The following is a 26,602-nucleotide window of genomic DNA, read 5'->3' as shown; positions in this document are numbered from 1 at the left end:
TCACCTCTAATGTAGGAAAAATTAAACATGAATAAAACGTTGGAAATATAGCAAAGAAAATTGTGATACATTCAAGATTTCCTTGAAGTGTGCTGAGTCTATTTACACTGAGATATGTACTATTCAGAATATAACCTCCCCTCTCTCTATTCACATGATTATGCCACTCAATCCTGTCTGTACATCACAGCTAAATGCCTCATACTTTCTCTTTGTCTTCCCCTCCTTTTCCACTGAAATACCATCAGATTACAGACCTTCACTCTTTCTCATCTCATGTATTATAGTATCTTCTCTATCGTACCCAGAATATTACATACAACTAAGACATAACTTAGGTGGTATTAATAATGACTCTTATACTCAGGTGTCTCTGTGAACTTTTCACGATTTCACAATATCATCTAGTATCCTTAATCTCGTTTCCTTGCTTTTCCATTGTAGCCTACACTCACTTCCAAAATACACCTTTGAATATTTTTATATCAATCTTAAATTTTATAAATATGAACTTTTTGTGCTCATCCTTCTGTTTCTCTTTTTTAAAAATTTACTGTATATGAGATTGTTTTATATGAGATAGAGAAGGAAAGGGGCAAAGAAGTCAGAGACATTCTGTTACAGGTGTTGGTGCATTGAGCCATTTTTCCCTGCCATGGATGTTTCTGTTTCATTATTTAAGCTGGTTACTCAACTGTAAAGTGTGATCTCCATCAACCTTGCCATAATTAAATATCTAATAATATGTCTACAAAGTTATTCTTCTTTCCTCAAACTGTACAACTGATCTTCTGATTATTTTTAAGTACTCCTTGAAATTTTATTATTTTATATTCCAATTGTGTCTAGGTCAGTAATTTTTCCAGAAACTTTTTGGAACTTAGAAATTAATTTCCAGTAACAAATACATTTTCAATTCAAGAATAAAATTATACCAATCATATTATTCCTTGGAACTCCTACATCCTGGTCATGTATTTAAAGGTCTGGTATAAATTAACATTTTCATAAATGCTTCTCATCTGTCCACTCTGTTTATCCTTCCCATTCACAATACCAATATTTTTAGTCTGTGTGATTTAAAATATCCAGGAAATTCAGTTCCAGTCAACTTAATAAATCAAAACATAACTGACCCAGAGACAACAAGGAATTAAAACAAAAACAAACAAACAAAAAAAACTATTGCTAAACATGTCAAACAGATACTTGAAAGAAGAACAAGCATTAGACTCCATTCCCTTTGAAAATAAGCTATATTTGATTTGTAAGTCCTAAGTCCAGCTTCATTTTTTTAAAAGAAATTATTCAGTTTCTATACCACTTTTTTGTATCTGTATTTTTAGATGAAATAGCTCAAGATACCAGTGTTTGAAATGTGTTTGAAAAGTGTATGTTTTGATGGTAGGTACAAAGCACAAAGTGTTTGTATTGATGCTATGTACAATGGTTGTATATAGTATCTTTCATAGTTTTCTATATTTTTCCACTTTTAAATATTTTTGACGTGCAAATATTTAGTCATTAGGGAAACACCAATGAGAAGATTAAAGCTATACACACACATACACACACACACACACATATTAATCACTCTTAAGTATTTTTGAAATATAGTCATGCTCAAAAAGAGTTGAATACTCAGGATGAAAATTGTCCCAAGATACTATGAGGTGTATAATTTAAATAAGGAACTAGTCATAATTCATTTTAGTTAAATATTTCATTATTCATGTCAGTAATCATTTTTCATTTATCTCTAAATGAACATTCACTATAAGAATATCCATCAACAGTCAATATTATAAAAATTAATTTATGGAAAACGTATAGCCAATGAATACATACATGACCAAAAGTTAAATTGGATCTCCACTTAAAAAGTAAAATGGAATAGACAGGGGTAGATAACATAATGTTTATGCAAAAAGATTCTCATGCCTCAAGACTCCAAAGTCCCAAGTTCAATCCCCTGCACCACCAGAGGTCAGTAGTGCTTTTCTAAAAATTAATTAAATAATTAAATTAAATAGAATAAAAGTATTGGTGGATATTTGGTGCATTATCATCCAATTCACACTTTTAACCTCAGAGGCTTATAAGTCAAATTTTAAGAAGCCAGGTGAGTTTTTGTTCTCTCTCTCCCTCTCTCTCTGTCTCTCTCTCTCTCTCCTTCCCTATCTTCCTATTCCCTTTCAATTTTTCTCTGTTTTTATCCAAAATGAATAAATAAAAACCAGGGCTGGGTGAACACATATATTACAATGTTCAAGGACCTGGGTTGAGCCACTGCAGGGGGGGCAAGCTTTGCAAGTGCTGCAGGTCTCTCTCTCTCTCTTCCTCTCTATCTCCTCTTATCATCTTGATTTCTGGCTGTCTCTACCCAGTAAAAAAGATAATAAAAAAAAAAACTATTTTTAAAACTATTAAAAATGATCAAGTTTTTAAAAATCAGATTTAGCTTAGAAACAAAAAATATATATATTTAGATTTTAGAAATTAGTAAGCAAATATGTATAACATGTTAGATCCTTATGCTTGCTAACCATCTTAAGGAAATTATTGCAACAAAAACCAAGTAAATGCATCAACATATACATAAATAAATAATTAGAAAAAATATAGTATCCAACAGTTTCTCCAGATACCCTCAGTGGTCCTGCTCATAAAATTTATCTTGATAATTGCTGCTGACAATAGAAACAGCTTTGGAAAGTTTCTCTAAAACTTAATATTTTTCAGAAAACTAGATCATGGTCTAGGGCAGCAGGCACAATAGCACTAGTGCATGCAACTCAAGTTTCAGGCCACAGCGCTGTTAGAAGTTTCAGTGCTGTAGTCTTCTTCCCTCTGTTGCTATTTCTCTATAGCAGAGAAAATCAGCCCAGAGCACAAACCCTGGTGGCAACAAAAAAAGAAAGAAAAATATATTAGGTATTGGTGAAATAACATGAAAAATTTAAAAACAATTGATATGTCAAACTAATTACCAAAACATCGTGATTAATGTCTAGATTAAACTCTCAGAAAAAATATTCAGAAAATTATTGATCAATGGGCTTTTTCCTGAGACTGTCTCTAAGAATTTATACTTATTTATTAATAAGCTGATGTTAATTAGAGATGTTTCCAACAAAACCTCATATTTATCATGATATTTGAGACTGCTTCAGTTTCATAAAGAATGTTATAATGATTTACAACAAAAGTTATGAAACTCACCAGCTACAAACTTACAAACTCTGAAAGGCATTGTATAACACAGGCCTATAGCTACATTTCTAGAATATTTAGTTTGTAAAACAATAATAGTAGATTTTAATACCACAACCTCAATGTAAAATTCAATTCAGTTTTCTAAATAATCATTTCTAACCATAAGTGTAAATATAAGCATTATTCCTTTATGATTTTGTTAATTTAAGGAACATAACATTTTGGTAGAGCAAAATGGAAAATATCATTTTCTCTGATCCCAGTATTGATCTAAATTTTTCACTGTTAATCTCATATTTTCTAAATAATCTCAGAAATTAAAACTATTATATCTAATATTCTTTAATTTTAAAAATTACCTTTTATTTAACAGAAATGGCATTGGTATTTTTCATGTGATTTTGTAAATCACCAAAACCAAATGTAGCCGGAATTTTACTTAACATAAAACTATGAGATGAATTGGATGAAAAGATAAAAGTTGATATATTTTCCTATTATTAATGAAGAATTTAAATATGAGTATCTTATTGGGGGTAAAACTGTTTTGGGAAAAAAACAGAGGGATTATGTTTGGATAATTCAACTAGCTCTGTTCCATCAGATAAAATAAATAACAAGAAAATAAACAATTAAATAAATAACAAAAAAATGTCAATTTGTCAAACACAAAGCAGAACTTGGACTGTAGCTGGTGTATTGCACCAAAGTAAAAGACTCGGGGTGAGGTGGGGTTGGGGGATTGGAGGGTTCAAGTCCTGGAATATGATCGCAGAGGAGGACCTAGTGGGGGCTGAATTGTTATGTGGAATGCAGAGAGATCTTACACATGTACAAACTATTGTATTTTACTGTTGACTATAAACCATTAATCCCCCAATGAAGAATATTTTTAAAAAGAAAGAAAATACCAGTTTGTCAACATTCTCATGTGAAAAATTACTATATAAATATTAGGTTTGAACTACAAAGACAGAATTATACATAAATAAATATGTATTAAATTATTCCACTGTTAACAATACTTATACATTCTTATATAAGCCTAAGTAAATAAAGTAAAATAAAATTTAAGGTAAGATATATATGTGTTTTAAGATATTAAATTTTGCAGCTAGTCTGTTTTTACAATTAACATTAAGCTGATACTTTACTCCCTTTAAAATAGATTGCTACTCACATTTAGTAATGGGTTCCTCTTTGTTTTTATTTTAAATTGCATGTTGCTAACCTACAATAGATCATACTGGAATCAGTCAGATGTCTGATAGCCTTTGCCTATCAAGTAGAACCTATAAATAAAGATAGCCAACCCAATAAACCAGATTGAACAAAGCAAAGGCTGTTGGGAAAAATATCCGAGAATAGGAATCAATTTTAGCAATACGTATATGTACTCTTCCCTCCTTCCAAGATCCTGTTTTGCAGTCCTCAAAGCAACAGAAGAAGCTGGCACAGTCTTTGCCCTCCAAGCACTGATATCCATAGTCATCTTCTTCTGGCACAGAAATGCTATTCATTGGAATGAGAGTGGATCCAGGATGGAGTCCAGAGGGCACCTGAGTAAAATAATTAGTTTTTTGAGAAAAGTAAGCAGCATGATTAAAGATCAATGTGTACTTTCAGGGCAGACTCTAAGAGAGGGATACACACAGATAAATAATTTTGTTTATTTAATCAACTGTGGTTACAGATTGATTTACTTTGTGACACATAATTTAGTGTTGTTTTACATTACAAATATCCTAAAATGAAGTATATGTTGTATCTTCAGAAACTTGTGAGAATAAGTAGCAAATGTAACGTTTGATAATAATGGTCATGGCAGTCTCTTTTTTTTTTTTAATAGAAAGAAGGAGATGAAATGAAACCACAATACTAAAGCCTTTTTCAGTGTAGTATGGACAGGCTTGAACCTGAGTTGTGCACATGGCAATGCAGAACACCATCTAAGTGAACTATTTTGCTGATCCCTTTGGCCCTTTGAAACGTTTTAAATGAATATAAATTTTATGGATTTAGGAATGATGGAGAGAATTAAAATTTAGATCTGGGTTTAAAATTGTGCTCATTCCGCTATATTCGTTCTTTTGGATAAATTTATGCTTACAGCTGTTTTGTGATTTCTCTGATGAGAAAATTTCAAAACGTATACACAATGATCAGTGTACCATCTTCTCTGGTAATAGGAACAATTTTGCTGTTGGGGTTATTTGGGACAGATTCAAATTAACTTAAAATATTTTATAAATATAAAATAATAAGCAAAGCAGAATATAATAGAACAATAAAACAATTTTGGAAATAGGCTTGAACTAAATTTCAGCTCTTCCCAGTGGACTGGTGTACACTTTAGCAGGAAAAGCATTTTTCAGGGATTATCTTGAGATGCCAATCTTACAACACACATAGTGATTTTATTATCTAACATTAAATATAGCAAAAAATAGTATTAATATAAAGATGATCTTCAATTCTTCAATAATGTCTATACATTTTAACCTTAGTTTCAAAATAGACAAATCTCATTGTCATGAAAGTTAATAAGTTATGGGAAATATCTTTAAAAAGAAAACAGTGTGAACTTCTTAAAATTTTTACATATATTCAGACACAATTTATTTCTGAAAAGAAATAGAAAACAAATCACAAATAACAGAACTTCAGAAGATGCTATTCAAAGAAAACAATCACATATAATGTTCTATACATATATCATGTATCACACAGACCATAACATCCAAATTAGAATTTGCAGCATGAGGATAAGGAGCAACACCCTTCACACACATAAAGTCAGAATCCACTTGCCTAGAAGTCTCATAATAAAAGGCAGGGTATTATTATAAATGTTAGCTACAAATCTTTTTAGGCTGGCACTTTGTGACACCTCAAAAGATGCCTAAATTTTAGTGAAACCCTAAAAGGGCAAATATAAAACAAATAAATATGACTTTCCTTTATAAACGAATGCTTAAATAGCATCTGTTCAACTCTTAATCAGAGTGAAGAGTGAATAAAATGTAATTTTCTAATCGGTAATTTCAAGGTTATATAGGATAAATTCATTTCATTTATCACTCATCATCGCCATAAGTGGAAAATCTGTATGTAGGAATATAACAAATGTGCCTGAGATAGGATTAAACACTGAAATGCTAAAATATGGAGAAATGTGCAAGTATTTCTATTAAAAATGAGCTAATTTCTGCTGGTGAAACTTTGACTATAGTAATCTTATATTAGCAAGTTTCTAGTTTCCTGCTGTCTGTCCTACCATTAAAGAAAAAAAATCATAGGCTGAAAGAAACTGCACTTCAGTAAAAAATGGATGTAACTAGAACTAGACATTATGTTCACTGTTTAAAATATTCCAAAAGCAGCTAGTGGTGCACCTAGTAGAGAATGTGCTACAATGCACAGACTGGGGTTGAAACCCTTAGTCCCCACCTGTAGGAGTCAGTTTCATGATTGGTGAAGCAGTGCTGCAGGGCTCTCTCTCTCTCTCTCTCTCTCTCTCTCTCTGTCTCTTTCTCTCCCCTTTCCCTTTCAGTTTCTCTCTGTCTCTAGCCAATAAATAAATGAAACAAAAGCCTAAAGAAGAGACACAACATCAATAATATATTTCTAGAATACAGATTGGATACGTGGACACTACTAAAAGACTAATTAAAAGGAATATACATTTTTAACCTTATTTATGTGAAGTTCAAGTATAATGCCTATCTTACAGTTTCCTAAATAAAGTTCTTGTTGTCCTATCCAAGAAAAAGCACTGCAAAAGTAATAATGCAATCATTACATTAAAAGGAACGAAGTACTTGACTAGGATTTTCTTTATCTAATTATTGTCATGAGAGTTTCACATCTGTGCAATTCTACCACTTTGGGCAGTGTTTATTCTTTATCTCTAAATTTTATTTAGATCTAGAGATGAAGTGAGGAACAAAGATGGAGAATGAAAGATACCTCAGCACTCCTTGACCTTTCAAAAGCTTTCCTGGGTGCCATGCACTGTACTCCCATGTGGTGTTCTGAGGTTGAACCTGGGTATTCATGCTTATGGTAAATTATGAATTCTACTAGGTGAGATATTTCCTAGCCCTCAGGCTTTCTATTACATTAAATGATATAATTTTGAAGATTTACCATTTTTTTCAACTCCTAACAATTGGCCAAGACTATAGCTGCACTTGCCACTTTGAGAAATTGATTTACACTATTAAAATGTATACTGATTATATGCTATACATAAAACATAAGTGCTATGTACTTTAAACAATTTATGTACTAATTACTACACTATATATTAATAACATAGTAACACATCCAAATAAGTTTTAATGACCAAAGGTATTAATATTGGAATTAAGATCACTAAGGTAAGAGCTGAATTATAAGGGGACAGAGGGTCTAAGCCTTCAGGTGGAGCAAGTATTATGGCACTTTGGTGGTGAGAAAGGTATTCTAACACAGTATTTTTGGGAAAGGTGTGAAATTGTAGCCATGAGATAACAGCAGTCTTATGAAACCACAGTTCCTCAATAAAAGTAATAAAATAATATATAAAAATATTTAAAAACTAAAATAAGTATATATAAATTGTATTTGTATGTAATTACAAATGGTAACTACTAACACTTATATCATATTCTGATAACACTGATGGCACTAAGTATGATTAATCTGAATTACAAATGTTATTAGGCAGTGATAGTAATATTAGGAATTAATGACTGGTTTTAATGGAGGTACTTCAATATCCTGATCAGTTTAAGCAAGTCTAACATGAGTATCCCAAACAGTATCTTTAGTAGCAAGTTGCTGTTTATAAAATAAAAATTGTTGACATACCGAGGCCTTGTTTTTTGTCTTTTTGTCTCTGGGAGTGCTTTCTTTTTTGTTGCTAGTAAAATAATGCAAGGCACCATATTCCATCAAAGCTGCAAAAACGAAGATGAAACAAACAGAAACAAAGAGATCCATGGCAGTCACATAAGAAACTTTAGGTAAGGACTTCCTGGCAATTGTACTCAGAGTTGTCATAGTCAAAACAGTAGTGATTCCTATGGATAAAGACAGGAGAAGAAGATAAATATCACTTTTAATTTTTCACTTTAGAGACTACTTCTCTTTCTTTTGTCTGGTATGGCAGTGTTTTTAATAGAAGTAAACAGTAGAATCAAAAGGATACAATTACTCATAATTTATAGGCAGAATTACTGGTAACCATAGCTACTATGTTCACTGTACTGTGTATCATTTTTCTATAATTTTTATTTATAAAAAGGAAGCACTGACAAAAAACATAGGATAAGAGAAGTACACTTCCCTCAGTCACTCCAAAGCTAAGCTTATCAAAGTAAGGACTGCAATGCTGAACAAGGACAAGAGACTGGCATACTTTAACTATGACTCTTTAGTCACTATCAGGCTACCCCTTCAGCTGCAGTCCTAGTCGGGGAGTCCTGAGATTCCCAAATAGACATGATAGGCCTAGACCTCAAATAGATCCCTCTCCCCATTGTTGCTGGTCATCTCAATCAGGAACAACATAATAAACCCCTTTGTGGGCCCCCATAGGTCCTTGCCCTCAACATGGATCAACAACGGTAGAGAAGGGAGGATGAACAAGATACTGTATCATTCACCTAAGGAAGATGGGTCCTGTGAAATTGGGGCAGCTTGGAACATTCCTACTCATGACCACAGAATGTGAGCTCAGATCTACAGAGGTCACATAGGCTCCTAAGCTGACTAAGGGCTCCATGTCAGATCAGATAAAAGATATGGGGTTTACAGTCAACAATATTTATACTCCTTTCGCATATTAGGGAGCTACTCTCTTCCCTGATCCAGCTTTCTGGTCCTTTTCCTAGCCATGTCATCACCTCCCCAGATAATAACTTGGGTCCACCTGCATATCAGATGTCAGGCTTGGGGGAAAAAAAAAGAACTGTGTATCATTTTAAGTATCTAGATTTTGTAGACTTCCATTCCGATTTCTAGTGCCCGCCTTTCCCTCCTCTCATAGTAGTAGACTGTCAATTTTTAACAGCCATTTAACTGCCTAGAAGAACAACTTCCTTCCCACCTTTTCTCAACTATACGTGGTCACAGCTGAGATCTAGTTAAGGAGGATTAAGTCATTATGTAAGAAAAGTCCAAGTAGATGTCAATGAAGAGATAAAAATAACCTTTCCTTTCTCCTCATAACTTTTTTCTAGAATACAATAGTCATAGTACCAGCAGCAACAGTCTTTGATATTAATTAGATAATCATAGTAATAAGAATCTATCACATGATAGCAGAAAGCTAGATGGACTCTAGTCTCACACTGTGATGCACCAATCAACATTTGGATAAATATCTTTGAAATTTCACATGAAAAATAGATATCCCCCCCAAATTAGGTCATGGTGATTTGTAATATTTCTTCTATATACAATTAAATATAATCCAAGCTAGTCTAGCATTTTCTTATATAGCTGGTGTCTATTTTTATTTCAAAGAATATTCAAATATTTTTATTTCTTTATAATTTTACAATGTTTTTATATTCAAATAATATAGCTAATGTTATATAAAGTGAACATTTTAACATAACTGAGAAAATCTTTTTTAAATGAGTCATCTACATTATTTTTAAAATAAACATCTATTTATTTGAGACAGAGAAATTGAGATGTGCTGAGGAAATAAAGAGGGAAAGAGACAGAGAGATACTTGCAGCCCTACTTTACCACTCATGAAGCTTTTCCCCCTGTAGGTAGAGACTATGGGCTTGAACCTGGGTCCTCCCACACCGTAATGTGTGTGCTTAACCAGGTGACCACCACCTGGCCCCCAAATTATTTATTTATTTATTTATGTTTTAGCAGAGCACTGCTCAGCTCTGGCTTCTGGTGGTACAGGGAATTGAACCTAGGACTCTGGAGCTTCAGGTATGAGAATCTCTTTCATAACAATTATGCTGTCTACCATGCCCTCTATATAAAGTTTTAAGAATCTAGAATAAATAGAGTTAATCAGCAATGGTCATAAAGCCATCTGAACAATACTATTAAAAATAGAAAATTGTCCTGAATTTCCTTATATTTTTTATGATTAATCATCAGTGTTATGATTCATGTCTTACAATGATCTTAAGAATAATCAATACATTTTCTTTTTATATTAATATGTGAAGGTAGAATCTAATATTGAAATGATATTCATTTTAAAACTAATATCCAGCAACTAGATGAATTTATTATATTATTTTACTTAGTGCAATAGTTCTAAAAAAGAAACTAATAAACTATTTTATCATGGATAAATAATGAATTACACATTAATCAATGTTATTGTACAAGCTGTTCTCAAAATGCTCACAGATAAATTGCATGCCTTATAAACTACCAGGGTCTTGAAGTTTCTTGTTTCATTTAGTGATCTCTTATTCAGATGGTTGACTATAAATGAGCTCTATTGTAAAACTAAGGAATTTTAAAGTTTCTAAACACACACACCAATGAGTAAATGCTAGTTGTTAGTGATTAAGTTAAAAAGATAAATAAATTGAAAATATTGACCAATATAATAGTCAACTATTAGAAGCAATTTTCCTGTGTACTTGAGGAGTGTTCATGTTTCTTTTTATCTCTAATAATAGGATTTTTTTTTGGTTACAGATATTTCAAGTTCTTTCTAATTCTATCTCCTACTAATTTTTACATACATAAATTCCATACCAGATTATACTAGCGTGTTTGTCAATGTTTGCCTCATTATAGTATAAAAGAATATTTGAATGCATTCAAGTGTAAATTTTATAAATTTTAATATATTAAATTAGTTTTAAAAGCCTTATGATACTGTAGCATAACAACACCCAGTGATATCATACCAAGTGATGTTCTTGCAGGAACTGCATCTTTATTGATCCAAAATGACACCCAAGAAAGAACAACTGTCAGAATACATGGAATGTAGGTCTGAATAGTGAAATATCCCATTCGTCTGCTCAGGTCAAAAAATATTGTCATGATAACATAATCTCCTGCAAAAAAACAGTAGTTTCATTTTTCTATGAAATACATAAAAGTATAGATTTCATTGTATATATTTTAATGCAAATATTATTTGATGGAAATATCAATGATTGATTTGGGTTCCCTTCTTACCAGAGATTGTGTGAGAGATTTCAGTTGTGTTTCGTAACCCTACAAATGCAAACTGATACAACCTCCAGTATTTTGGATCAGCCACTTCTACAGAAGGTTTTTTCCATTTATATTGAATTTCATTTTTAGGATACCCATCTAAATATAAAATAATAGAATGAAAAACAAATCAGCATGATTCATATGTTACACTTATTTTGATACTGTCCAAAAACAGAGTTTTTAATTCTTCCCCACGTTTATTATAAGATGTATCAAATGGAAGGAACACTACATAAAATACGTGTGTGTGGATTAAAGGATGTTATAAAATCATGATAGTCAGTTTATTTCCAGTTAAATTAAGTAATGAGACTTTGCTAGCACCCAGGAAAGCCAAGTATCTACTCTCTCCAATATAATGTTCCGCAGCTAGAAGTAGCTACTAACCTGATCCATGGAATTCTCTTGCCACACTGCTCATGGTGCTCTTATGCAGTGCTGGGGAGTCAATCCCAGTGCTTCATACATGACAATGAATGTGTTTTACTCACAAATCTTCTCCTGATCCTTCCTGACATTTTAAGATTTTCTAATATACATTTCTGAACATGTAGTACAGTTTGATTCTTTATTGTTGCTCTGTTGATGGACACATTATTTATAGTTCATTTCATGTTCTTTTTTGGGGGGTTCTGGAGACACTGTTCAGCTCTGTCTGATGGTGGTGCAGGGAATTTAACCTGGGACTTTGGAGTCTCAGGTATGAGAGTTTTTTTTTTTTTTGCATAACCATTATGCTGTCTACCTCCTTCTTGTAGTATATTTCATTTAATATCAAATTTGCAATAGTACTTCATATGGTATGTAGCTGGCAATAAATTATTCACTTGTGAAAATGTATTCAAACTTATTTTACTGTGAGAGAGGTATTTACTTTTGTATTTTACTAATATCACTGCTAGTAACATTAAATATACATGTCTCAAAAACACGTGCATAGGATTTTCAGGGATGCATACTAAGGCTATACATTAATCTTCACTTTAGTAGACAGTGCCAATTTTGTTTTCCTTAAAGAATGGGAATCTATTCTCTGAATAGCCAGAATGAAAAATATATACAGACCCATATCCTCACTAAACTGTATATATGGTATTCTTTATTGTTACTGGTCTTTAGACTTTATTTTGCACTGCTGCCAGTACTACTAATGATAATATAATTCAACTTAGTAATTTTTTCATAAGCTTAATAGATCACTGAGTTTTTATATACAGAAGTGTTTATTCTTGTGACTGGACTTTTTCAAAAGTACTTCTGTCACTGGGTTCAAGTTTTCAGACAGAAAGAGAGTTATCAGGGGTTTAACCCTGGGTTGTGTAAGTGACAAAGCAAGAGCCTCACCCTAGTGAATTATCTCTCTGGACCAGAAGAAATGCTTATAAAATTCACCTTGATATTCTGTTTGCAGATGCAACTTTCCTTTTAAACCTTAGTAGCTGTGAATGTAGTTACATGTCAGCATGTGCATGAAAGGGCCAGTTCTTGATGTTATCATGTGTCCAGTCTTTCAAAACCCAGCTGAGTGTAGAGAATATGTTCTATCAAGTTTCTAATCGAGGCTTAGGAGATAGTTTGCCTGATAGAACATATGCCTTACTGTGTGTGAGGTTCCAAGTTCAAGCCCCACTAGCATACAGAAACACCACAACACTAGGTGAAGCTCCATTAATAATGGAGCAGCACCGTGGCTTTTTTTTTTTTAATACTCTTTCTCTCTCCCTTCTTTCTTTGAAATAAAGTAATGAACCTGCTATCCCAGAAATAGTGGAATTGTGCATGTACCAAAAAAGAAAAGAAAAGAAATATTTTGAACCCACAAGGCTTCTAGAATAAAAGCTTGAATTCATTTTGGAAAACTGTCCTTAGTCAAAATTACCTATAAGCCTTCGTATGCTTTCCTGTAGTTTTTTTTGGGGGGGGGGGGGGTGTATTAAAATTCCTTCTTAGTAATCAATGTTTTTGAGAATATCTTAGTAATATAAATTCTTGGTTTCAACAGATGGGTTTCTTAGATGACAGAAAGTATGATCTGTTCACACCTATCATGAGGATAAAGAGATGCAAAACTACATTCACGCCACCTACAGTCTTGGATGGAAGTCAACAATTCCCTACTAAGGTGACATATCAAGAAAGGAAATGTAATCCAATGTCAAGTTAAAACATTTCCAGCAAGTTAGGAAAAGCTCAACATGTAGTGCACCAGAACTTCATGTCTTAGGCTCCCAGTTTTACTCTTAGTATCTAATGTACTAGAATGGTTGTGTGATGTACTAGAATGGCTGTGTGTACTCATTCTGTCTTTATAATATGAAGTTCTTCCTATATCATATGAAATAGATCTGTAAAACTTGTCCAAAACACTGTGTACTTTTGCAACAAAATTCCCCATCAAGCATGCAATAGAATAGTTTTCACCTCTGCTTACTTCTTTTAAGAAACTATTCTTTATACACTGTCTATATTCTTCCTTTCTCTCTCTCTCTCTCTCTCTCTCTCTCTATCTATCTATCTATCTATCTATCTCTCTTTCTCATAATCTATATCTTTTTCTTAATTGCCACCAGAGTTATTACTGAGGCTTAGTGACTGCAGGATGAATCCACCACTCCCACTGGCCATTTGTTCTGTGGTTAATTTGTGGACAGAAATAGAGGGAGGATGAAGAGTTAGTGAGAGAGGGAGAGAGAGAGAGACCCTCAGTACTGCTTTACCACCCATGAAACTGCCCTCCACCCCCCACAGGTTTCTATCTCCCTCTCCCTTCTCAGTTTTTCCCTGTCCTGTCAAGTAAAATAAAGAAGATAAATGAGACAAATTGACCACTAGGAGTGGTAGATTCATCATGCAGGAACTGATGAACTTCAGCAATCGCCCTGGTATAGAGAAAAAAGAGAAAGGGAAGGTGGCGGCATACCTGGCTAAATCCTCATGTTACAATGTGCAAGGACCAGGTTCAAGTGCCCTGTCCCAAACTGCATGAGAAAAGCTTTGCCAGCAGTAAAGCAGTGCTGAAAAATCTCTCTCTCTCCCTCTCTATTCTCTCATTCACTCTCTTTTTCTCACTGTCTCTATCAAAAAGAAAAAAGAGAAAAGAAAAAAATTAATTAAATTGATGAGCTGTCCTAAACACTTCCAAATGCATTTACATGAAATACTAAACATTATTGACATAATTTTCTACTGAATCCATATTTCATATCTAAAAACCAGCTATGAGTTTTATGTCTATGCCAAAGATGCCAGTTTGCTTTCAAAAAGAAAGGGATTATTAACTTCCAGCCATGATAACTGAAGCCGGACATCTCAAACCAACCATTTAGGCACAGCATGAAGAGAAAGTGCAACAATTTTCACATCTTTAAATATTTGCATAACTATTCCTTGAATGTTCTTTTTAATCAAGTCTTTGCTGTGTTGTAATTTACATGTCTTATTCATTGAAAAGTTAAGGTTAGAAAAATCAAAGTGGTGAGATGAGAAATCATGAATTAAAAAGGACAGTATGATGAGAAAAATATTAAGAAAATTAAGAAAGGACAAATAGCTATATTTGAAAATCATATAAAAAGCAAGTACTTGTTCTGAGTACTTGTAATCTATTGTAAATACATTCTAACATGTAACTTACAAAAATTAAATCACAAAAGGAGAGCAAGTAGCATTAGAAAGATTCTGGGGGAGTCGGGCTGTAGCGCAGTGGGTTAAGCACAGGTGGCACAAAGCACAAGGACCAGCATAAGGATCCCGGTTCGAACCCCGGCTCCCCACCTGCAGGGGAGTCGCTTCACAGGCGGTGAAGCAGGTCTGCAGGTGTCTATCTTTCTCTCCTCCTCTCTGTCTCTCCTCCTCTCTCCATTCCTCTCTGTCCTATCCAACAACGACAACAACAATAATAACTACAACAATAAAATAACAAAGGGCAACAAAAGGGAATAAATAAATAAAATAAATATTTTTTTAAAAAGAAAGATTCTGGATGTAGGTGATTTTAAAATCATTTTATACATTTCAAGATTTCATTATATATTATCTAGAAAAATAGTTTTATCAAATATATTTGAGGAGGGTCAGTCCATGGTAGACCTAATAGAGATGGAGTGTACAAGTTAACTGGTTCTAGAATCCTGGTTCAAGCTCCTGATCTCCACTTACAAGAGACAAGCTTTAGGATCAATGGAGGAGGGCCACTGGTGTTTATTTCTCTCTCTCTCTCTTCCCCCTTTTTCTCTCTATCAGTGACAAGAGGGGGTGAAAAAGACATTGGGAGTGGTGGAATCATCATGAACCATCGGGCTCCAGCAATAGCCCTGGTGGCAATGGAAATGAAGGAATATATATGGATATATGTATATATGAAATACAATTTATTTTGACATATATTATGATTTTTACTTGAAATAAAACATTAGGTTTTTATATGTAAATCATTTAGCTTTTATTAAACCACATATTCTTTTTTAAAAAATATAATTATACTTTGGCAGGTAGGGGAGATAGAACAATGATTATGCAAAAGATTTTCATGGCAGTTCCCACGTTCAATCCCCACTATAGCCATAAACCAAAGCTAAGCTGTGATCTAGTCCTTCTCTTTTTCACTGTGTATCTTTCTGTCAGTGACTCTTTCATTAAAACAAACAAAACAAATATATATTTAATTCACTTTGGCTTTTCCAACACATTTAAGTCTCCTCAAACTTATGTTATTTATATAGTAAATACTCTTCACCAACCAACCTTTTATTTTTTCAAATATTTTACTATATGTTTTAAAATACAAAGATAGAAAGAGATGGTGCACGTGATGCAAAGCGCAAGGACCGGCGTGAGGATCCCGGTTCGAGCCCCGGCTCCCCACCTGCAGGGAAGTGGATTCACAAGTGGTGAAGCATGTCTGCAGGTGTCTATCTTTCTCTTCCCCTCTCTGTCTTCCCCTCCTCTCTCCATTTCTCTCTGTCCTATCCAACAGTGATGACATCAATAACAAGAACAATAATAACTACAACAAAATAAAAACAACAAGGGGAACAAAAAGAAAATAAATAGATAGATATTAAAAAAAAATAAAAGGAAGAGATGGAGACCAGAGCACTGCTAAGCTATGGTTTATGGTGGGATTAGGAATTAAACCTGGGACTAATTAAACCTGGGACTACAGAGCTACAGTCATAAAAGTCTTTTGTATAACCATTATGTTATCTCCACAACCCCCAAACTAATATTTGATACATTTTATTAGTATCTTTATTTATTAAATAGAGACAGCCAGAAATTGAAAGAGTAAGAAGGGAGAGAGAGAGAGAGAGAGAGAGACCCGCAGCACTGCTTCAACACTTGCAAAGCTTTGCTCCTGCAGGTGGCAACAGGAGCTCAAACCTGGTCCTTGTGCATTATAACAAGTGCACTCAACCAGGTGCACCACCATCCAGCCCCTTTTTGATACATTTTTTAAATCAATGTACTATGGTTATTTCTTTCAAGAGGATGAAAAAACTGAATCAACATTTTATTTTTTGCAATGTAATAATATTTGTCATAAGCTGATTCTAAGGTATGTGATATATTCACTATGAATTAATTATACTTTTAATTTAAAAGCAAGAAATTAACCAATTACTTATAATTTCTCTACCTGAGAATAAAAAATAATCCTATTTAAATTTATTTTAAAAACAGTTAATTTTATTTAATTTTTAAATGAGCAGTATTTTACTTACAGCTTGAAAATTCCAGTGGGCAAGAGTGTTCATCCATAGGAAAGTTATGAAGCTGGAGGTAACATTCTGCATTAATTGTCAATCTATTCAAATGGAAAATGAATACTAAATGTTAGACTACAATTAAAAACACTTTGTTCTTCTTTATATATTAATGCTTTTTCAGACACCAAGTTGTGGATGTTACCATGAAGCCAACCCTGCCTCCCCCAGGTAGATGACTGACCTCACCGTGGAACCCCATCTTTCTGGAGCCCTGCCCCACTAAGGAAAGAGAGAGACAGGCTGAGGGTATGGATCGACCTGTCAAGGCCCATGCCTATCAGAGAAGCAATTACAGAAGCCAGACCTTCTGCACTTCATAATTATACTGGGTCCATGCTCCCAGAGGGTTAAAGAATAGGAAAGCTTCTAGTGGAGGGAGTGGGACATGGAGGTGGGAAATGTATGGAATTTTACATCTCTTATCCTATGATGTTGTTGATATTTTCTATTTTTTATTTTACAGATAAAATAAAACAAAAACAATGTTCATGCCACACTCTCTTTTGCTTCAATGGAAGCATAAAATACAAAGACTTCTCCTCTTCTTCATTTTTAATCCAGAGGATGCTAGTTACTCTGATTTAAACATGTGTTTCCAATATATCCTATAATGTTAAATGTTTGATTGAAAATTCTTCCACAATCTTGTTTTTGACTTTTTAAAAGAAAAAAAAAGTATGAGTTGATCAAATATTAGTAGAGGACATAAGACAAATCAAATACTTCAAGAAACAAGGACAGAATGTGAAAACACAAAGTAAAATGGACTGGGTGTGGTACCAAAGCAAAGGACTCTAGTGGAGTGGGAGGGTAGAAAAGCACTGGGGCTCCTGGGAAAAGATGGCGGCAAAACTAAGTTTGGGTTGAGTGTGCTCTGACATTCATCACAAGTAGATGAGAATTTTTACCCATGTGTCAATAGCAGTATTGTAAACCATTAACCTAGTAATAAAATGATTTTTAAAAAGCAGTCAAACAAAAACAGTTACCTCAAAGTATATAGAACTCTACCATTATTCCAAATTCGAAGCAGACGATTTGGAGTTGTTATCCAATGTGCATCAGATTTTCTTGAGTTTCTGAAGAAAGTGTCAGGTATCCAAATTTTTCCAACCATATTACTGTTAAGCATAAGCACTTTCATGGTACTATTGAATTTTAAACGACTGTCAAACCAGGTTTGGGCAAAAATTATATCTATTGTATATTCCTAAAAGATGAAAAAAAGTAAAACTATTATGCCATTATTTTAAATGATTGCCTCAGATGTTTAAGGTGCATATTAGGGTACAAAATACTGTAAAAGTTCTGTAAAATTCATACTATTATGTTCTTTCCTTCTAAGTAACATTTATTAAGAGACAGATAAAATAATCTTCCCCATATCAGAAAGTTAAAATGCAAATTATATAGATACTGAAGTACTTGAAGTTGAATCCCAGACTTGACCTTCAGCATTCTCATGTGATGGTGGTCATAGGATATCTGATGAGTGTCAAGATTAGTACAAGACTGTGTATAAAACATGTGACCCAGGGCCGGGTGGCGGTGCGCCAGGTTGAGTGCACATGTTATAGTGCACAAGGACCCAGGTTTGAGCCCGTGGTCCCCACCTGCAGGGGGAAAGCTTTGCAAGTGGTGAAGCAAGTCTGAGGGTGTCTCTCTCTCTCCAGCTCTACCTCCCCTTCTTCTCTCAATTTCTGGCTGTCTCTATCCAATAAATAAATAAAGATGATAAAAATTTTAAAAGACTACTGAAAATGTTTTAAAAAACATAAGTAACCCTCATAATGATTCTGGGTTCATATTCCTAGAGAGATAAAGAATAGGAAAGCTTCCGTTGAAAGGGATGGGATATGGAACTCTGGTGGTGAGAAATGTGTGGAATTTTACCCCTCTTATGCTATGGTTCTGATGATATTTTTATTTTATAAATTAAATAAAAATTAATAAATAAACATAAGTGACAATAACTATAATATAATTTTCAGAAGAACTCAGACATCATATACCCTGTACCCAGAAAAAAATTAATGAGATATTATAAGCCTTACATTTGAATTGATGTTTAATGAGTAAGAATGCAATGATAGGGGCCATTTAGTGGCCTGCCTCTCAGATGCACACAGCATGCATGAACACCAAATCCTCATCAGCAGGGAGGAGCCTTCATATGTGGGGGAGTAGATCTGCATTATGTCTTTCCTCTCTGTCTCTTTCAACCACTCTGTCTAACCTTTATGAAAGGAAAGAAGAGGAGAGAGGGAAGGAGGAAGAGAAGTGGGAGAATAATAAATAAATACAGACAGACAGACAGACATAGTGAATGGGAACAGTGCAGCTGTGTAGGCACCTAGCCCCAGAAATAATCTTGATGGCAAATTAAGAAGGAGGAAGAGGAGGAGGAGAAGGAGGTGTAGGAGGAGGAAGAAAAAGGAGGAGGAGGAGGAGGAGGAGGAGAAAGAGGGGGAGGAGGAGAAAGAGGAGGAGGAGGAGGAGGAGGAGGAGGAGGAGGAGAAGAAGAAGAAGAAGAAGAAGAAGATAAAAAATCCATTTTATTCAGAATGAGTATGATAGGTTGTAGAATAAATATTTTGAATTAAGAAACAGTGCATTTAATGTTTGGAATGAAATATACCTTTACTTTGTCTTCCTACAAGTTAGCTAACTAAACAATACTAGTGGATAAAGATCTAGTGAGCCATATTGATTTGTTTTTCTAGCTATATATAGCTATAACAGGCATACATGACAACATAATTTTAAAGCTTATGGCAAATGATTAGACTTACATTTGACTTGCTTACATTTTTAAATTTCTAAATATGAAGAAAGATAAAGGCTATCCTACTTTATGTAAATTTTGTTTTCCAATGACTGTGACTCAAAGATACTTTTGTTATTTTCATTTAAACCCATATACTCTCCATTAAATTTATAGTTTAAAATGATTTAAGTCATGTGTGGTTAAATAGAAATTGTTGAAGAATTTTTCTGAATGAGAATTTAGATTTTTCTCTTAAAGATAGTAATTATTTTTATATGTAACTTGTGCTATAAAAAACTGGAAAATTGACTTAATATTGTAGCCAATAACTTTGTTTTTTTAATTAAATGGGAAAAAAGAAATAAATGAAGATTTAGGAATATAAAGAAATAGGGGATTCACAGATAAGATTTCTTGCCCAGTTGGATAAAAAGACAGCTAAAATTAGCTTTTAAACACGTGTATGAAAGTCATGAATTGAAAGAGACTTCCTAAATCCTTACTGTCTCAGAAAAACCCTGCCTTAATTCTCACCTGAGGGCACTAACAAGCAGTACATACCCTTTCTGTATCTAGTCCATTAAGGACTTAAAGCTGTCACAATTTGGGACTCTGCTTGGAGGTACATCATTAGCAAATAATTGAAGTCATGCCTCTCTATAATCTGACTAAAATGAATCAGAAGTCTCAAAGGTGTTTGTATCCATAGCCTAAGGAAACAACAAATTTATTATAATACAAACAAAATCTCTTAATGTTATGCAGAATTTAATGTTATTTTAATAAAATAATAAAATACTGATAAATTTGTTTTATATTTATATATTCATTTTAAAGTTTTGATTGTGCATTTTTATTGTTGTTTGTGTATTTATTGCCTCCAAATTCATCGCTGGAGCTCAGCGTTAGCACTACTAATTCACTGCTCCTGGTAGCCTCTCTACCCCGCCCCCCATTTTATTGGGTAGGACAGAAAGAAACTGAGAGGGGAGAGGGAGATAGGGAATTAGACAACCTGCAGACCTGCTTCGCTGCTTGTGAAGCATCCATACTGCAGGTGGGGAGCTAAAAGCTCAAACACATATCCTTGGGAGTGTCTCTGCACTTCGTACTTGCTCTTAACTGGATGGCCACCTCCCAGTCCCTGTTTTCATTGGGTTTATATTAAAATAGTTCAATTAGAACATGTATTACTGAACAGACTCTAAGTTGCTCTTTTTAAAAATCTTTATCAATGAGTTCTTTACTTTGAATTTAAATTCTCACTTTTAAGTTATGTGGATAAATTATGCATTGAAATTATTCATTCATACAACATGCAATTACAAATACTATTATATAAATTTTGATAGTGACACCAAGAAATTATTAATCTAATGAATAAATATAAAAAGGTGTAATATAAACTATGGTAGAACCATTTCTTCTTATTATTCTAAGGAGATGACATTTTATGCAGTCATGTGTAACATTTTATAAAACATCACAATTACGTTATTTTAAAAACTAATTATTCCTTCTAGCTCTGTCCAAGATGGGTCAGAGAAGGTGGGTTCATTGTTCCTGATAGCTGCATAGTATTCCATTGTGTATATATACCACAGCTTTCTCAGCCACTCATCTGTTGTTGGGCACCTGGGTTGCTTCCAGGTTTTAGCTATTATGAATTGTGCTGCTATGAACATAGGAGTACACACCTCTTTTTGCTTGGGTGTTATGGAGTCCTTGGGGTATAATCCCAGGAGAGGAATTACTGGATCATATGGAAGGTCCATGTCTAGCCTTCTGAGAGTTTTCCAGACAGCTCTCCACAGAGGCTGTACCAATTTACATTCCCACCAGCAATGCAAAAGGGTTCCTCTGTCCCCACATCATCTCCAGCATTTGTTGCTGCTGTCCTTTTTGATGTATGTCATTCTTACAGGAGTGAGGTGGTATCTCAATGTTGTCTTAATTTACATTTCTCTGATAATCAGTGACCTAGAGCAGTTTTTCATATGTTTGTTAGCCTTTTGGATCTCCTCTGAGGTGAATGTTTTGTTCATATCCTCTGCCCATTTTTGGATGGGGTCATTTGCTTTTTTGTTGCTAAGTTTGCTGAGCTCTTTATATATTTTGGTGATTAGTTTCTTGTCTGATGTATGGCATGTGAAGATCTCCCATTCTGTGAGGGGTCTCTTTGTTTGTTTAATAGTTTCTCCGGATGTACAGAAGCTTTTCAATTTGATGTAGTCCCATTGGTTTGTTTCTGCTTTAGTCTTTCTTGCAATTGGGTTTATTTCATCAAATTATGTTAAGTGAGCTAAGTCAGAAAGATAAAGATGAGTATGGGATGATCCCACTCATCAACTGAAGTTGAGAAAGAAGATCTGAAAGGGAAACTAAAAGCAGGATCTTACTAAACTGAAAGTAGGGCACCAAAGTAAAAACCCTGGGGTGAGGGGTAGACATGCAGCTTCCTGGGCTGGGGGGGGGGTGGACGTGGGTGGGTGGGATGGGACAGAGTCTTTTGGTGGTGGGAATGGTGTTTATGTACCCTCCTAGTAAAGTGTAGTCATATAAATCACTAGTTAATTAATATGAGAGGGGGAAAAATTAATTGTATATCTCGAAGTTTTTAAAACACAGACTGATTCTTTTTAATATATAGGCTGTGTATTTGATATGCGGACTCTCTCAAAAGCCTAGACCAAGTAGATCAGAAGCAACCAATGGCACAGCTACATACAAGATACTGGGTACTATACAGCAAACTCAAACAAAAGGACTTTTCAAAGTTAACCCAATTACCAAATAATGTGATGATAACGTTAACTATCCACTGTCTTTTTGAACCCTAAGACAACAGGAACCTCACATCTCCACTATAGAGCCTATATTTCCCCCAGTCCTGGCACCTTAGGATAGGGCCCACTTTCCCGTATGTGTCTCCCAATCCATATCAAATAATATTGCATCTGCCGATCACAACCTAATCAACACAATGATTGCCACCTTAACATGCTTCAGCTCAGACTGTGTCCAGAGACTTCACGTGTGGAATGACAACCCTTCAGCTTCATTACTCGAGTGAAACCTTTCCTTTCATAGTATTCTCTAGTTCCATCCCAGGTGGTTCACTTTCTAACAAAGTCCCAAAACCTAGATATAGACCAGGTTCTGTGAGAGAGAGCATATGTTCACACGTATCCATAAACTAGTGCAAAATATATACCTGAAAGCAGAAGTACACTAGAGTTTGCAATGAGTACCTCCCTAACACTTCCTCTCCACTATTCCAGCCTTTGGGTCCATGATTGCTCAATGATTTGTTTGGCTTTGTATGTTAACTCTCTTATCAGCCACCAGGTTCCAGATGCCATCAGGATGCGGGCCAGGCTTCCCTGGACTGAAGACCCCACCAATGTGTCCTGGAGCTCCACTTCCCCAGAGACCCACCCTACTAGGGAAAGAGAGAGGCAGACTGGGAGTATGGACCGACCAGTCAACGTCCATGTTCAGTGGGGAAGCAATTACAGAAGCCAGACCTTCCACCTTCTGCAACCCACAGCGACCCTGGGTCCATGCTCCCAGAGGGATAGAGAATGGGAAAGCTATCAGGGGAGGGGATGGCATATGGAGATTGGGTGGCGGGAATTGTGTGGCATTTTACCCCTCCTACCCTATGGTTTTTTTAATTTATCCTTTCTTAAATAAAAAATTTTTAAAAACTAATTATTCTAATACATTAAGCTAGTTAAATCAATCAATTAATTTTTCTATACCAGAAACTTAAATGGTATAAATAGTTATGATGAAATTAAACTATCCTCAGACTCAAATCTGCTTTATTGGTCACACTCACATTCAAGATAATTTTGATCGAAAGTGAAGTGTAAATTTCCTGCATGGTTTAGTTAAAAGGCTCCGATGATAATTTCTCTTTATTTAATAAACTAAAATATTCCAGATTTTTTATATTTGCATATGCTTTAGTATCCCTAGATTTAATATCAATGCCATGTTCTCATTTTTTTCCACCAGGAATCTCTCTGGGACAATGCATATGCAAAGTTCGGCCACTCCAGATGGACAACGACTCTCTCTTTCTCTTTCTCTTTCTCAAAAAAAAAAAAGGAGACAAATCAAGAGACAAAGAAGAAAGACATCACAGCACCACTCCACTTTCCATGAAGCTTCCCTTTGCCAAGTGCTTCTCTATAGAATCTGGCACATAATATGCTAGTCCATAGTCAAGTATGTGCTTTACCTGATGAGCTACCCACTGAACCCCTACTTTGATTTTTTAAATACCTGTCAGTGTCCAAACTTACACGTGATTCACTTTGAATACTAAATCTTTAAAACTCAGGAACATTTTAGATCATCATAGAGACTTCATGGTAGTCATTTTTACCAAAGTGTTTCTGAAATGCCAATACAGCCTTGAATCCTATTTCCCTGTATTTTAATGACCATAATTTTTATAAATTTATTTCAATGGGAAAGAAAATCTAAAACAAAAAATATATATGATTCAAACAAATACAGGCTTTGATATGTTCCATTAAACTTTTTTCTCTGAGCCCTGGCAAAATGGAAATTGTGTATGTTAAGGTTATAATGAGTAGAAAATTAGTACTTTAATAATATTGATTTATGAAATCTCATGTTTGTATAATATTAAATTAATAAAAACAAGTGTAGAGAACCTTTTATCTTTAACAAAATCAAATGGTTGTAGAAGATTCATTTCAAATATTAAGTATTCTTAAAAAAAGATCCTGAAATCTTCTCTTCCATTGTTTTCACTGCAACTGCTTTATCTAAAGTTTCTTGACTTCTTTGCTATTTCATTTTCTCTATTAGTTTTATCTTTCAAGTCTTTGACTGTATTTGTTCCTTAAGATTTGGTATTTATTATTTTATTGTTCTGTCTTTAATAAAACTGATCTTCCCACCTAAGAAATGTTTAGCTAGTTACTGACAAATGTTTGCTCCTACCCCAACTTTCTCGTGAGATTAAGCTTCAAATTTCAGACTACAAATTTAATTTATAATAGTTCTCTTCTTGAAGCTGACAGATAATACTCACTTTCTTAAAGCTGACAAAGATATAAGTTATGGTATGCTGAAAATTCTGTCAGTACAACAGTTAATGCAAATTAGTATGAAAGTTTATGACAATACTATGAAAATAATACATAATAAGTTTACAATTGAATGTTGTTGTAATACTATAGGAATAAGTAGACATAAGCAATTTTAGATCTATAAATGATCGGTTACTCATATGTAAATGTGCTATTACCTATGATAAAGAGAGAATTTGTTTTAATGATTAAAAGGCGAAGTGAGAGAAAAATAAGGCAAGTGTTAGAGAATAATCTCACGCATGTACGACTGACTTAATATAGCATTCCAATAATTCACCCCAAACATCCTTTAATTTCATATAGTAAAGCCAGAATATCTCCCTACAACACTCTATACTGTAACTATATTTAGAAATGGGGCCTTTACAAACATGAATAAATTAAAATGAGGCCCTTGGGGTTGCTCCTAGACCAATCTGCCGGCTGTCCTTATAAGAAGAGAACATTGGACACACAAATAGCAACAGATCTGTGTACACAGAAGAAAGATCATATGATAGCATAAGAAGATTAAACAGTGTACGATACAGCAAATCCTAAAAAATGGATTTTTCAAAGTTAACCCAATTGCCAAACAACATGACTATAGCAATAATTATCTACTATCTTCTTAAACCCTAAGATAGCAGGAAACTCCCACTTCCTCTATAGAGCCTGTATTTGCCCCAGTCCTGGAACCTCTGGGGTGGAGCTCACTTTCCTACATGCTTCTCTCAAGTCATACCAAATGATATTGCATCTGTTGATCCCAACCTAATCAATGCAACGAGTACCACCTCAGCATGCTTCACTTCAGACTGTGTCCAGAGACATCAGGCATAGAATGCCAATGCTTCACCCTCATTACTCGGGTGAGACCTTTCCTTTCATGGTATTCCAGGAGGTTCACTTCCTAACAAAGTCACAAAACCTAGATATAGACCAGGTCCCATGAGATAGAGCATATGTTCACATGTATCCATAAATTAGGGCAAAATATATACCTGAAAGCAAAAATACACAATAGTCTGTAGTGAGTCAGTATCAAGTTCATAATGAAATAATGTCTACTTAGACTTAGATATCCTCCTCACCTACTTCCTATTATAGTTCTCTCACTCACTCCAGAGCTAACCTTATCAAAGCAAGGAATGCAAAAGCTGAATAAGGGCAAGAGACTGGCATACTTTAATGATGACTGCATCACCTGGGGCCCTAATCGGGGAGTCCTGAGATTTCCAAACAGATTTGATGGGCCTAGAACTCAAATAAATCCGTCTCTCCATTGTTACCAGTCATTTCTATCAGGAACACAAACTAGACCACTGTGTGGGCCCCCATAGGACCTTGCCTTCAACTTGGATCAACAAGGGTAGAGAACATTCCATCCTCCGAAGGGAGGATGGACAACATACTCTATTGCTACACCTGAGGAAGATGGGTCGATACTGGGGCAGCATGGAATGTTCCTCATGACCATAGAATGTGAGCTCAGATCTAGAGGGATGCAGAGGTCACACAGGCTCCTA

At 34.4% G+C, this 26,602-nt stretch overlaps 1 protein-coding gene across 1 annotated transcript in view; it reads right to left on the bottom strand.

The window, feature by feature from the left end:
* Window positions 1–888: 888 nt before the first annotated feature.
* The window catches only part of GABRG1 (gamma-aminobutyric acid type A receptor subunit gamma1), a 59,564-nt gene continuing 33,850 nt past the window's right edge, over window positions 889–26,602 (bottom strand). The window contains exons 4-9 of the mRNA XM_007539675.2: window positions 18,182–18,402; window positions 17,148–17,230; window positions 11,383–11,520; window positions 11,106–11,258; window positions 8,071–8,282; window positions 889–4,775 (exon numbers count right to left, since the gene is read on the bottom strand). Of these exons, the coding sequence (XP_007539737.1) occupies window positions 4,509–4,775; window positions 8,071–8,282; window positions 11,106–11,258; window positions 11,383–11,520; window positions 17,148–17,230; window positions 18,182–18,402 (1,074 nt within the window). The 3' untranslated portion in view covers window positions 889–4,508. The remainder of the gene's footprint in view (window positions 4,776–8,070; window positions 8,283–11,105; window positions 11,259–11,382; window positions 11,521–17,147; window positions 17,231–18,181; window positions 18,403–26,602) is intronic.

The sequence above is a fragment of the Erinaceus europaeus genome, chromosome 3 (assembly GCF_950295315.1).
Source record: "Erinaceus europaeus chromosome 3, mEriEur2.1, whole genome shotgun sequence".
Lineage (NCBI taxonomy): Eukaryota > Metazoa > Chordata > Mammalia > Eulipotyphla > Erinaceidae > Erinaceus > Erinaceus europaeus.
The sequence above is the reverse complement of the archived record's forward strand: the minus strand, read 5'-3'. Positions and strand labels throughout refer to the sequence as shown.